Source organism: Mirounga angustirostris, unplaced genomic scaffold, assembly GCF_029215605.1.
Source record: "Mirounga angustirostris isolate CCGP_5_RB_7025 unplaced genomic scaffold, mMirAng1.0.hap1 SCAF_16, whole genome shotgun sequence".
Lineage (NCBI taxonomy): Eukaryota > Metazoa > Chordata > Mammalia > Carnivora > Phocidae > Mirounga > Mirounga angustirostris.
The window spans coordinates 13,145,494-13,160,680 of NW_026991724.1; the positions used below are offsets into that span (position 1 = coordinate 13,145,494).

General features: G+C 43.3%; 1 protein-coding gene across 1 annotated transcript in view; it reads right to left on the minus strand.

Moving 5' to 3' along the window:
• HYDIN (HYDIN axonemal central pair apparatus protein) overlaps positions 1 to 15,187 on the minus strand; it is a 358,851-nt gene that overhangs the window by 5,985 nt on the left and 337,679 nt on the right. The window contains exons 79-84 of the mRNA XM_045890776.3: positions 14,280 to 14,557; positions 12,804 to 13,023; positions 10,914 to 11,126; positions 9,836 to 9,999; positions 8,837 to 8,987; positions 2,035 to 2,265 (exon numbers count right to left, since the gene is read on the minus strand). Coding sequence (XP_045746732.1) covers positions 2,035 to 2,265; positions 8,837 to 8,987; positions 9,836 to 9,999; positions 10,914 to 11,126; positions 12,804 to 13,023; positions 14,280 to 14,557 — 1,257 coding nt within the window. The remainder of the gene's footprint in view (positions 1 to 2,034; positions 2,266 to 8,836; positions 8,988 to 9,835; positions 10,000 to 10,913; positions 11,127 to 12,803; positions 13,024 to 14,279; positions 14,558 to 15,187) is intronic.

The following is a 15,187-nucleotide window of genomic DNA, read 5'->3' on the forward strand; positions in this document are numbered from 1 at the left end:
AGAAATTAGATAAAGCACCAGTAACCCACAGGAAGCAGAAAGAAGGAAATAATTAAAAGTAGAAATCAAGCAACTAGAAAACAAACATACAATAAAGAGAACCAACAAAACCAAAAGATGGCTCTTTGAATATAAGATATAATACTGAGAAACCTCTAACAAGACAGATCAAGAAAGAGAAGGCACAATAACCAATATTAGAAATGAGAAAAGAACATCACAGAGAAGAGGTAGTAAGAGGATATTAACAATGTTGTGCCAATATTTTGAATATACAGATGAAACATCCACGCTCTTGTTACTGATTCAGGAAGAAACAGAAAATCTAAATAGTTTAATAACTTATGAAAGATATAAAGTCAGTAGCAGAGAATCTTCCCCAGAAGAAAACACCAGGGCTCAGTGACTTCATCTGTGAGTTCAAGGAAGACATAACTTCAATCTTTTATAAACTCTTTCACGGAATCGAGAAAGCAGGTAAATCCCCAATTCTTTTTCTATTGCAGGCAGAGCTGATGCTCAAATTGGACAAAGAGTACAAGAAAGGAAAACTGGTTCATTCTCACTCAGGAGCATGGAGGCAGATCTCCTGCACAGACTATTAACCAACTGAAGTCAATCTATTTGTAAAAAGGTAAATTAAGATCACAAGGAGCTATTAGTTGATCCCAAGTTTTATCAGATTGGTAAACCTTTAAAAATGTGACAATGCCAAAAGTTGGTGAACTCTCATTACTGACTGGAGGTTATCTCTTGGTTGGCAGTTCAGGCATGCACACCCTGTGACCCGGTGATTCTCCTCCTCGGCATACGCTGTGGAAAACACATGCCGTGTGCATCAGGAAGGCACTTCTGTGGTGAGGTCCACAGCATGATAGCCAAACGCTGAAACCAACACAGACGTCTGGCCGCAGTAGAATGGATATCTAAATTGTGGTATAGCTGTATGATGGAATGGATATTCTACAGCGATGGGGATGAATGAACCTCAGCTGCGTGCATCAATGTGATGACCATCAGGACACACGATGTTGAGCAAAAGACACAAAACGCTGAAGAATGTTTATATGATTTCTTTTGGATAAAGTTCAAAGCCAGGCCAATCTAAACCGTATGGCTTAAAAGCAAGAAATTATTACAAAATGAGGACAGTGGTAACTTTTAGGGGTGATGGACAGTACTGCGAGTGGAGACAGGTTTCTGGGGTGGTGGCAATTTTTTATGTCCTGGCCTGGGTATTAGTTGTACAGATATTTCCTTCATAGTTGTTTAAGTACACGTGTTTTAATACATTATATGTATATATATATGTTACACATTTCTGCATGGATTTTTATAATTCATGATGAAAAATATAAGGACAAAATGAAGGGCATGGAGACTCTCTGAGGAACAAAAAGGATTTGGGGTTCTGAAGGGGAAGGAAGAGCTCAAGTGGGCACAGGGAATAAGTGGGTGGGCTCAAGTTAGAGGAACAGAAGGGCTTTTGATGGAATCTGGACAGTGAGAGTTTGGAGCCATAAAGTGAAGAGAGTCAAAAGAAAGTTCATCGCCACATCAGCTCAGAATTTCAGGCTATATCTTCCCAGCGGGGCACAGGTATCTTGTGCATCCTTCCTGAAGGGGTCTGTGCATAAGCAAGTGTTATGTGCATGACGGTGCACGTGCTATTCACTCGATACGCTATGTCCCTTGCTTTCCTTTTCACCACATATATTCTACGTTACCTTTACAATTAGCAAAAAACAAAAATAGTTTCAATTTGAACAAAGCAAACAAGCATATGACAGAGGCAAGGCTTCATAATTAATAAGTAAGTCCCTTTTATATGTCTGAACCCAAGCGCTCATATGCCCGTGTTCATGTGAGGACTGGGGCAGAAGGGGAAAGGGGAGATCAGGGGTGTGATTGAGGGACCGTCCCCTGCCTTCCCAACCACTGTCAGGGCTGGCCCAAACTCAAGGAGGCAACCCCCCTTCACAGGCAGAGCCTCTGTCACAGATATCAGGGGGCCACTGGTAGCCGGGGCCGTACCTCGGAGTTGGCAGGCACCACAAACTGGGAGGGCAGGCTGATGTCAGGCACCCTGCATTCCGTGGAGAAGGTCACCAAATAGGGCAGGGGGTTCTCCACCTTGATGGAGGCTGATGTGCTCTGCCGGACGGGGCTCGTCATCTCGATGGTTTTGATGATGCCTGAAGGGATGACCCTGAAACTCACCATGTAGTGTAAGAACTCATTGGTCACTTCATTTCGGAAGATCACCTGGGTTGGCAGGGAGAGGGGGAGGAAGTAGGGCAGAGGAGGGGGGTTAGCAGAGGGGCTCCTGCTGTCTCAAGGAGCTCCTTCTCTCTGCTAGGATTGCCTGCAGACATGAAGCACAGGTGCCAGGCTGACATCGGCACTCCCACCCCGTCTGCACCCCCACCAGCCAGCCTTTCTCCTGCGGAGTTCCGCTCTGGCTCCTCCCAGGTGAGAGCTGATGGAACAGCCCGGTTTGCTCAGAAGAGGCCAGAGCAGCACTGTCTAGTGCTGAAGGTGAAGGTGTCCCAGGGGACTGCTAGCTGGCCCCAGAGAGAACAAGCAAGACCTTAAGAGCTTCATGCTGTAGTGGGCTTCACTCCTATGCCAGTTGCTGCTGAAATTGACAATAATACTAATAATGGTAATGACAGCATCTAACATTTAATCAATGATTACTGTGTGCCAGGCACGAGAAGTACTTGTTTAATGTATACAACTTGTAGGCAGTATTATTATTCCCCTCACTGTTTCCTTTCTTTCTTTCGTTTGGTTTTGTTTTGGTTCTTTCTTTCTTTTTTTTTTTCCCCAAGGAAACTGAAGTTCAGCAAAGGTAAATATCTTGCCAAGGTCACATGCAGGGAGAAGTGTCAGAGCCAGGACTTGAACAAGGTTGAACTGACTCCAGAGCCCACCCTTGCGACTGCACTACATTGTCCCCTCACCCCTGCGACTGGCATGATAAGCTTCTGCTGCCAGTACACCCAGATTTCTGTCGGGTATCATTTTCCCTCAGACTGAAGAATACTTATTAGCATGTTGTTCAGTGATACAAGTCTGCTGGCATTGAATTCTCTCATGTTCTTTTATCTGAAAATATCTCCATTTTAAAGGATATTTTCAGTGAATGAAGAATTCTCGGTTGATAGAATTCAGCACTTTGCAGATGGCTTCCATTATATCTGAAGGGAAGTCAGTGGTCATTTTTATTATTGTCCCCTGTATGTAGCATATTTTTAAATATCTGGTTGTTTCAAGCTTTTCTCTTTATCTTTGATTCTTAGCAGTTTTACTATGATGTGCACAGACATGGTTTTCTTGTATATCATGGTTATCTTTGTATTTTTCCTGCTTGAGGTTTGCCAAGTTTCTTGGATCTATAAATATATGTATTTTTTTTTTTAAGATTTTATTTATTTGACACAGAGAGAGAGAGACAGTGAGAGAGGGAACACAAGCAGGGGTAGTGGGAGAGGGAGAAGCAGGCTTCCTGTGGAGCTGGGAGCCCGATGCGGGGCTCGATCCCAGGACCCTGGGATCATGACCTGAGCCGAAGGCAGACGCTTAACCGACTGAGCCACCCAGGCGCCCCTAAATATATGTATTTTTAAAATCAAATCAGGGAAGTTTCATAATTTTTTTTCAAATACTTTTCTGCCCCATTCTCACTTTCTTCTCTTCTGGGACTCCTATTACCCATGTATTAGAAAATTTCGTATTTTCTCACAGGTTCATGAGGCTCTGGTTCTTTTTATTCAATCTTTTTTCTTTTAATTCAATCTGCTGTTAAGAACATCCAGTGAAACTTTCATTTCAGTTTATTGAAATTTTTAATTTTAATTCTAGAATATCCATTTGGTTCTTTTTTTATACTTTCCATTTCTCTGCTGAGATTCCTTATCTGTCCTTATTTAATTATTTGAAATGATTTCTTTAGTTCTAAACATGTTTATAATAGCTGGTTTGAGGTCTTTGTCTGCTAAATCCAATATCTGGCCCATCCTGGAGTCCATTTTCATTGACTACATTTTTCTTGACTATGGGTCACATTTCCCTGCTTTGTCACAAATCTAGTAATTTCTGCTGCTGCACTGCACATTGCTGATGATCATTGTAGAGATTCTGGATTCTGTTATCTTCCTAGTAAGAGTGTTGATTTTATTCTAGGAGGCAGTTCAATCACTGACTTATTGACTTATCACCTTAAAGTTGTGTAGGTTTGGTTTTATGCTTTGTTAGAGCAGATCTGTGGAAAGCTCAAGGTGTTTCTCAAGACCTTCCAACTTGGTGGGATTCAATCTCCAAATTTTGCCCTTCCTGCAGATCTTGTAGTTGCTTAGTTTTAGGCTTTTTAAGGGCCTAAAAGGACTTATCCTAAGGGCATGGTCCTTTCTTCTGGCCTTTCTGGTATTTCACTGGATTCTTAGGATGTTGGTGAGATGTTAATGCAATCTCCTCATCTGGCCGAATCAAACCTCCAATGTTCCCCAGCACTGATTAATGTATCTTTGTTTATCAACCTCTTTTGGAAGCTGTTCTCTGACAAATCTCATGTAGTCTCATTTTGTGCATGTGCAGGACAACTCTCAGCCAAAGACTTTGAGGGGAACTCCCACACAGACTTCTGTCTCCCTTCCCTCCCAACACCCTGCCACTTCCTGCATTGCTCCCTCCACTCCTCTCCCACCCTGTGGAGACTAGCTATTTCAACTGCACCAAACTCTGATTTCTGCATTGTCAGTTCAATGGGGCAGCTGTGCTTTGCTTAGACTCCAGCTCACTGCACTGCAATCAGGAAACTGTCCCTTGGCAGAGAGCCAGGACAATTATAGAGATTCATCTCATTAGCTTTTCTTCTCTTTGATGGATTGCAGTATTGTGCTCCTGTTGCCAATGCCTGAGAAGACTTGCCTCAGAAATTTTGTCCAGTTTTATGATCATTTATGGTGGAAAGAGTAGTTATTCCATTATAATCAGAAGTACTTTTGATTTTTAAAAAACTTTTGTATTGTTAATTTTAATACATATTATTGTAAAGAGACTCTGTGATCTGCGTTCACCATCATTTTTACTTAACACTTTAAAACATATATTTACTTATATTTTTCTGTTCACATCTATAGTTTATGACTATCTTTATTCTTTCCCTACCCTTCTGGTGAATGAAAGAACATCTTTTATTTCCCCATTTGCTTCCCACTGAATGAGAAAAAAATTTTTCATTGCCTTATTTTATTCCTCCCCTTCCTTTTTCCTATATTGAGGTCATAAGAAATATTCATTTCAGATTGCTTTTCAACAATTATTTGAAATTACCTATCAATTGAATTTTGATTCTTTGTTCATTGTATCCTTATGTTTTCCTCTTGAATTCACTTACTTGTTTTTAAAATTTGCTAATTAAAAAACTTTTAATTTTATAGTACTTCTTTCAAACATGGATTATATATATGGGTAGGTTACTTTGAGTCCTTGCATGTTTAAAAATGTCTTTATTTTGCCCTCGTAATAGTTTTGTTTGGAAAAAATTCTACATTGAACATCACTCTAAGTTATATGAATAGCTTACTCCACTGCCTACCCCCCTTTTTTTTGAGAGAAAGAGAGTGAGCATGCATGTATGCACATGTGATAGGGGTGGGGTGGGGCAGAGGGAGAGGAAGAGAGAAAATCTTAAGCAGGCTCACAGGCTCCATGCCCAGTGTGGACCCCAACACGGGGGATCAAGCTCATGACCCAGAGATCATGATTTGAGCTAAAATTAAGAGTCAGACACTTAACCTACTGAGCCAACAAGGTGCCCCTCCACTGTTTCTTGTATTCAGTGTTATCATGAGAAATCTGATGTTATTGTGATTATTTCCTTTTACTTTCTCTAGAATCATTTAGGAATTTCTTTTTTATCCCAGTTTTCTACAAATTTGTTCTCATGTATTTAGATGTGAGGTGTTTTTTTTTTTTCATTCACCCTATTTGGCAAGTTGTTGGGTCCCTTCAATTACAAGACTCAGTCTTTTTCAAATAGCCCTGGAAAATTTTCTTCAATTATTTTGAAAAGTATTTTCTTCCTTCTATTATCTTGTTTTTCTGTTTTAGAAGCTCTTTTTTTAAAAATTAAATTTTAGTTAACATACAGTGCAATATTGGTTTCTGGAGTAGAATTCAGTGATTCATTTACATATAACACCCAGTGCTCATCACAACAAGTGCCCTCTTAAATCCCATCACCCATCTAGCCCATCCCCCACCTCCCTCTGTCCATCGATCCTTAGTTTTTTCTCTATCATTAAGAGTCTCTTATGGCTTATTTCCCTCTCTCCTTTTTTTCTTTTCCCCCTTCCCATATGTTCATCTGTTTTCTTTCTTAAATTCCACATATGAGTGAAATCATATGGTATTTGTATTTCTCTGACTGACTTATTTCACTTAGCATAATACTCTCTAGCTTCATCCACATCATTGCAAATGACAAGATTTCATTCTTTTTTTTTTTTTAAAGATTTTATTTATTTGACAGAGAGAGACACAGCGAGAGAGGGAACACAAGCAGGGGGAGGGGGAGAGGGAGAAGCAGGCTTCCCGCCGAGCAGGGAGCCCGATGTGGGGCTCGATCCCAGGACCCTGGGATCATGACCTGAGCCGAAGGCAGATGCTCAACATCTGAGTCACCCAGGTGCCCCAAGATTTCATTCTTTTTGATGGCTGAATAATATTCCATTGCATATATACCACATCTTCTTTATCCATTCATCAGTCAATGGATATTTGCGCTCTCTCCATAGTTTGGCTACTCTTGATGATGCTGCTATAAATATCGGGGTGGATGTACCCCTTTGGATCTGTATTTTTGCATCCTTTGGGTAAATACCTAGTAGTGCAATTGCTGGATCATAGGGTAGTTCTATTGTTAACTTTTTGAGGAATCTCCATACTGTTCTCCAGAGTGGCTGCACCAGTTTGCATTCCCACCAATAGTGCAAGAGGGTTCTCCTTTCTCCACATCCTCGCAAACACCTGTTGTTTCCTGTGTTGCTAATTTTAGCTATTCTGACAGGTGTGAGGTGGTATCTCATCATGGTTCTGATTTGTATTTCCCTGACGATAAGTGATGTTGAGCATCTTTTCATGTGTCTGTAAGCCATTTGGATGTCTTCTTTGGAAAAGAAGTCTTTTCTTCTTGTCTTCTGCCTATTTCTTAACTGGATTATTTGTTTTTTGGGTGTTGGATTTCTTATTAGGTGGATAGATGGACATTTGGTTTGTAACCATTTTTTGGTTCTTACGAATAATGCCTCTATGAACATTTATGTACAGGTTCTTGTGTGGACGTATGTTTTCATTTATCCTGGGTATACACCTAGGAGTGAAATTGCTGAGTCACATGGTAACTCTATGTTTACCATTTAAGGAATGCCAGACTGTTTTTGGCAGCAGCTGCACCATTTACACTCCCGTCAGCAATGCATGAGGGATCCAATCTCTCCATACCCTCTCCAGCACTTATTACTTCCTTCCATTCTTGCCATTTCTTTGTGCTCATGTGCTTAAATCTGTGCTATTACTCAGCTCTATCTTCTAACTTACTAGTAATCTCTTCCTCATTACACTATTCAGCCTTTCTCTATGGTATTCTATTACAAACATTTCATTTTTTATTTTCCAGGTCTCTAAATGATTATCTTCCATAATAGCCTGTTCTTCTATTATGGGTAGGATTATCTTCCTTTATTCCTTTGAGGATATTAATAATATTCACTAAAAATATTCTGTTTGCTTTAATACATCTTTTATCTTAGGGGTTCCTCTTTGTTGAGCTGGTATTTCTATTTATAGTGGCTTTTTTTCCCCTACAGATGTTTCATGAAACCTTGATTTTAAGGTTCTCTGTCAGCTTGTGAATGTGATCTGAGTGGAGCAGGCCACCTCAGTGGTTGTAGGAAAGGATGACATCTACTGCATGGGTTTGCTACTATCTCTTCTGGAGGGAGGAGATGCGTTCCTAGGTTTTTTCTTTTATCACTTTAAAATCTTTCCCTAGCTTATTCCATCTTTCATCATAGCTTCTAATACTATCTCTAAATAAGTAATTTCTACATATTATCTACAAATGAGTAATTTCCAAATATTATCTTCAGCCCTAACCTCACCCTTGAGCTACTTGATCCATATGTGCTCCTTTTCTTCAAAGTGCATATCTCATTTTGTAATTATACATTCATAGTACCATTATTTGGTTAATATCCTTCTTCTTTCACTGGACTGGGCATTCCATTAAGACAGAGACTGTGCCTAGTTTTGATCATTGCTGTGCTGCCAGCACTTAGTATAGTATGTGGCAGGTATGCTCATAGGTACTTGTTGAACTAATGAACGGATTAGGAGAAACAGTTCATGCATGAAAGGCCCCGTGGTATCTTGGAGCAGGTGGCTCTGAGTTGAATCCTGGCTCTACATTACTAGTTGTGTGTACTGAGTGTTCAGTATGATGCTAGCCACTCTCAGCACTCAGAAAAAGGGATCTTTTCTTATTATTATGGTCTGGTGTTTGCTGGCCTTCACTACTTAAGGATTTTCATGATTCTGCTGCTTTGAATGTTTGGTGTGGGTCTACATGACAGATGGATGGCCCTGGAGTCTGGCTCCATCTTAAAGAGGCTTGGAATCCTGAAAGCCTTTGCCAGGTCACTAAATGGTTAGCCCAACAGGATAAGGATAGGCTGGCGGTGGGAGGACATCTTCACTCCCTAACACCAGGATCATCACCTCAAGGGCAAACCTCCAGGGTTCCAGGGAAATGTTTTTAACATGTAGATACCTTTGCACTGTATAGTCCCTCCTTGTGGGAAAAGAAGTTCAGCTTATAGTCTTTCTTGGAACCCGACAGTACATCAATGTAGTCAAGGCCTTTTAAGGTGACGCTTAGGTCTGGCTTCTCTGGTTTTATCATTTCCACAATGACCCGGAACCTGGGGGGACACAGCAGCACATGAAGAGAGGATAGAGAAAATGTGACTGTCTGCCCAAAGGAAAGAAGTAAAGGTGCTATTTCTACTCCTGACTTTATGACAAGCACGTGGGTCCAGGGCTCTGGTCTTTACTTTGTCTCTAACAATACCAATAACTACGATTTACTGACACCTATTATGTGCCAGGTGCTGAGTCAGTGCTCCACATGTGTTCCTAGTAACACATGGAGGTACATATGATTCTCACCTCCGTCTTACTAATGAGGAAATAGAGGCCAAGAGGAAGCATGCTCAGATAACATGACTAGTTATTGGTAGAACCAGGATTCAAACTTAGGTCTGGGCCTTCACCCACTATGCTACCTGGCAGCCTTCAGTAAGTAAACCTCTTCTCCCAGCCTTTGGCTCCTTCTCTGTAAAAGAAGGGGACAAGGCTGCTGGTCTTCAAGTTTCTCTAGCCCTCGTATTCTACTCTACTCCCACTGCAACTAAAGATCCAAGGGACGTCCTTCTCTGGCCAGTGGCTGAGGTGATATGGTGGAGCACTCGATAATAACCACCATGATTCTCATTTTGACAATAATAACAGCTAACATTTACTGAGCACTTATTTTGTGCCAGGCCCTGGTCTAGGAGACTGAGGTACTCCGCTATTCACAGATAGCACTGGGGGTCTGGAAGCTTAGAGGTCAGGCAGTGCCTGTCCACACCAGGGAAATTTGTCTCTGATTCTTTCAGTCCCTCAATGTCCTCTAGAGGTGCTGACCAGGTGAAAGGCCAGGCTAGACAGTGGATGTCCTCCCTCCTCCATCTCCTCCACCCTGACTCCTTGCCCCCCACTCCCTCACCTCTGGGGCTTGTTAAGCCAGTTGCTGATTGGCAGGAGTTCAACGTATGGCGTCTTACATGGTACTTCACGGAAGATGTTGGCCACGGCTTTGGGGAGCTCAGCAACCCCATGCAGCATATACAGCCAGCCAGTCCCATCGGGGAGGGGGAAGAAGAGGGTGCCCTAAGGAGAAGAAGCATGGTCAGAATGGCACAGGAGGTCCCTTATTAGCTACCTCTCAGGCATGGTAGTAACACAGGGTTAACGTAGGCCCTGACATAAGCATAACTCTTAGAAAGCAACTTGGCAGTATGTTTTAAGAGTCATAAAAATGTTCATATGTATTTGAACCAGGAACCCCACCCCAAGGAACTTGAGAGTCGACGCTCTACCGATTGAGCTAGCCGGCGGCTTCACCCGAGGGAATTTAAAAATCCCTCCAGAGGAAAAAGCTGCATACATACACATATATTAAAACCATTTATAATATTGATGAAAATTTTGTAATAACTTCCATATTCAACAACTGGGGAATGTTAAATAAATTAGGGAACTCTCATTCAAAGAAATATTAGACAATCATTAAATATCATGATCACAAAGATTAGTGAAACAGAAAAATGTTCCTGATATAATGTAAAGTGAAAATAAACAGAAGGCAATTTTGGGTATGTGATGATGGCAGCTGTGACTGCATCTGAATGAGGGCTGGTAGTGAAGATAGAAGAAGAGAGTTCTCCTTTTTTAGGGTTGAAGATTGCGGCTTCTTTCCTTTTTTATTTTTATTACAGCCACGATGATGTTATTTGTGCAATTAAGCTAAATATTAATTGCTTGATGCTTAGTCCAGGACTCTTTCAGAACTGTGCCCCTCATTCCAAGAGAATCTCCTATACATGAAAACATGTGGGCACCGAGAGAGGCTTTGGACTCGATAATCTGCATGATTCCCTATTGTTCCAACATGGTTCGTGGGGTCCCCTCTCATTTGAACATTCTCTGAGCCCCTAAACTCTGTCTCCTCACCTCTTTTGCACCACTCTTCCCCCTCCAACCACACACGGAAACCAAAGCGGGTGGGGGAAGCCTCAGTCTACCTGATGTTTGCGGTTCTCCAAGTTCATGGTGCGGGGTCTGTAGGTGATCTCATAGGGCTTGTTTTGCTGATGGGGCTCCAGGGTGATGAACTCAGGCCCCTCCCAGTGCTCACCCTCAAAGATGGGGTGCAGGTTCCAGGTCTGGTTGGTGCGGTTTGAAAGCAAGATGGTCTGCGTGTGCTTGGAGCGCACCTGGCAGGTGAAGTTTACCACCTGGAAGAAAGCAGGCATCTCAGGCAGGTGGTGGACTTTACACATGAGGAGTTCGAGGAAAGGTTCAGGATGGAGATACATATTTGGGAGTTGAGGGTATGGCATTTTTTTTTAAGGCCAAGAAACTAGATGAGATTGTCAGGAAGTTAATTGTTTTTAGAAAAAGAAGAAATTTAAGAACTAATTCCTGACTGGTACACACCAATGTTAAGAAAAATCAGAAGAGGAGATGAGAGGAAGCATCTAATAAGGTAGGAGGAAACCCAGGAAAGGGTGGTATCCTAGGAACCATGTGAGGAAAGTGTTGGAAGGATTCTCCTTTAAGGGACTTGTTCAAGGTATCAAATGCTATCAACAGGTCAACAGTTGAGAACTGACCACCAAATGTAGCAATGGGGACAGTGTGGCAGTGTTGGTAAGGACAGTTAAATAGACTAGCGGACAAGAACAGAATTCAGCAACAGAGCTGCACCTATATGGTCAAATGGTTTCTGACCAAGGTGCAAAGGTTATTTCAGTGGAGAAATGATAATCTTTTCAACAAATGGTGCTGGAACAATTGGATATCAGTATACAAAAAAATACAATGAAATGAATTTTGGTCCATATCTTGCACTACATACACAAATTAACTCTAAACAGATTGAAGATCTAAATGTAAAATTTAAGTCCTGAATATATGAAGAACTCTCAAAACTCAATAAGAAGAAAACAAACAACCCAGCTAAAGATAGACAGAAAATTTGAACAGATACTCCAACAAAGATGATATATGGGTGGCAAATAAATACCCGAAAAGGTGCTCAACATCGTTAGTCATTAGGGAACTACAAATTAAAAAACACAAGGAGACACCACTACATATCTATTAGGATGACTAAAATTAAAACACCTGACCGTATCAAGTGTTGGCAAGATGTGACATAGTGGAAATGTCAGACATTGCTGGTAGAAATGTAAAATGACACAACCACTTTGGAAAACAGTTTAGTAGGTTTTTAAAAAAGTAAATATATGCTTGCTCTATGACCTAGCCATTCCACTCCTAGATATTTACCCAAGAAAATGAAAGCATATGTTCCTGCCAAGACTTGTACATACATGTTCAGAGCATACCGTATGAGCCCATTTACGTAACACGCTTGAAATAATGGGATTATAGAGATGAAGACTGGGTGTCATTTTTGCCATAAGCGTTTTTACCATAAGTGGAACACAGTCCATTCTCAGGTTTCAATGGACATGGCTAGCAGAGGATTAACTCAAGGCCCCCTCCCCCCTTTATTGATGAGAGAGAAGGAGAGAAAGGTGTTTTACCCTTTACTTACAGAGCGTGTAACAGAATTTGATCTAGCCAGAGATATCAGTGCAAGCTTCCTTGAGAATGTGATGCTTGAGTTGAGGGCTGAAGAATGAATAGGATTTAACTAAATGAAGAGGGAAAATGAATATTGCAGCAGTGGGAACAGATTATGCAAAAGCCCTGTGGCAGGGGTTGGGAAGCAGGTCTGGATGTTTGATGTTGGCACCGAGGACTGTTTGAACAGAGTCACTTGTTTCTTTCTTTCTTTTTTTTTTTCAGAGTCACTTGTTTCTAGAAGGCCTGGCTGAATTCACTTGTGGAGCTTGCTGGGCCCACTCTGGCTACTGGCCCATCTGTGGGCAGCATCTACTGACCTCTTTTACTGCAGGTGGTCCCACGCAGACTCCAGATAGGGTTAGGCTCAAGGGATTGCCTCCCTGGATGAAGCAGAGCAAGTTTTTATAGAGACTCTCCTTGCCCACTTCAGTGGGATGGTAGGTCACTTCAAACGAAACCTCCATGCCCGCAGTGATATAGCCTTCTTCTGGGCTGATGGAGAAATGAGGCTCAAATTTTTTGACATCCCATTTAAACCTTTTCCAAGATAAAAGGAGACAAGAAAGACAATTTATTAGTATCCTGGGGGTGTCCTCAATGCTGCTGAGATCAAGAGACTTTGCCTGGGCTTTTAGCTGGGAGGTTTACCTGCTAATGAGCACTCCCTGGGACCTGGGAGGAAGACCATCACTGGGTGCAGCAGAGGCAGTGGGGACAAGAGCCAGATCTCTCCTGGGTAGGATGGCTCAGCTGCCTCTCAGACCGGAGCAGGGTGGGAAGGGGCTGCATCTTATCTTATGGTCCACCAGTGGCTCATGGGGGAACATGTGCATGAATGTACTAACACATGTGTATCCAAGATCAGACAGCTAGGAAGTGATTGGGCTAGGACTGGAACCGTCCCGAGACCGTGGCTATCAGCAACCCCTCCCCCCACCCCCCCATCCAGGAGGGCAGAGGTGATGCAGGTGAGCATTGCACCTGCTCTTGGTGGCGCTGGGACCCGAGGGCCCTGTGTAGTCATCCCTCTGTGGGCCGATGGGAGACAGAGGGTGGGTGGTGCAGACCCCGTGCTTCCAGCACTCAGGGGCCGCCATACCACACCCTCAGGGCACTGTTCTCACTGAGGTCTGGGCGAGAGTGCCCCCTGCAGGTATTTGGTGCCCGCCTGCATAGCTATGGGGGCCTGCCTGAGTAGTGACGGGGGTGGGCACCTGCTAGCTAGAGGGAAGAGCCTGGAGAGGAGAGCGATCACAGATATACTTGGGTTCCAATCCTGTCTTTTTCCCCCACTTCTTGGCTGTGTGACCTCGGGTCAATCATCTGACCTCCTTGAGCCTCACCTTCAGCTGTGAAATGGGGACAACAGAGGACCTTATGGGGGCCTGGGATAATTAAGTGGGAGCTTATATGCAAGAATGCTCAGCACTGCACCTGCACAGTGTGAGTCCTTGCTAAATGCATGATTTTGGTAAAGTAATCTCAGTTGTCTCATCTGTAAAATGGACCAGCCATGGAACTGTTTGGGATCAGCCAAGAGGAGCCATGTAAAGGGCATAGAACGGGCACCAAACAAATGTCCTCAATGACATTAATTTTCGCCATCCTGGCAGCAAGCAGTCAGCTGAGCGGGACCACTGTTGTCACATCTGAGTGAAGGGAGGGGATGTAAAATGGAGGGGAAAGAAATAACGAGTGGCCTGACTTGTGAAACAGATGTTGTGTCCAGATCCAGGGCAAAGCCAGTGTCACAGGGCTGTGCCAGCCTCGGGGTGGGCACACCGCTCTCCTACCTTGCACCCACGTCACCCGTGTTCAACATAAGGATGCGACGCGTGGCTTGTGTCTGATACACGACTGGCCCAAAGGGGAGATGCTCCTGGTCCAGGGAGATCTCCAGGGCCTGGCAGCAGCCGCTGAGGAGGAAGAGGGGACGCAGGAGCCCCATACATTCCATGAACACCTCCTCGGAGAAGGGAGGGATGCGCTTCTTCGGGGCAAAGATGACTTCCAGCTTACAGACCTCTTTGGGCTTCAGAGTGATGTTGTGGAATGGTATCAGGGTGATGACCTGGACAAAACCACAAGGATACTCAGCCACTGAGGGCAGGGGGCGTCAGAGGCATCCATTCCTGGGTCTTGCTCTTAGGGCTGCAACAGCCCAGGGGTCAGATCCCATTCTGCTCCCTCCTACTGGCCAGGTCATCTTTGGCAAGTTACTTAAACTCTCTGTGACTTACTCTACGGTGAAGATTCAGATCATCTGTATAAATGTGTGGCACGAAATAGGCATTCCATAAATGTTAATTCTCTCTTCAACCCCTTGCAGCAAATGACCCCTACTCTCTGGTGGAGGAAATAGTACGATAAGAGGAAACCGGAAACACTCAGTGCTCTGGTGTCTTTCCAAGGAGGGCTCCCTGGGCTCTCTGTACCCTGTTTCCTAATGTGCTGCTTTAGATGCAGATTCCCAGGTCCTTCCCCAGGCCGACTGAATTTTGGGAGAGCCTGGAACTCGCATCTTCAAAAGTGCCCTGACCCACATGTTCTAGAGTCTGAGAACTGCTGTTTAAATTCATATGCTCTCCCTTTCCTGCTTTGTCCTGGTAGAAATCAATCAAAATCAGCTCGAAGGAAGCCGAGGCTCCTTCTGCGCTTGTGTTCCTGGGGTGCAGAGCGGGGGACTGTGGCAGCAGGGGTG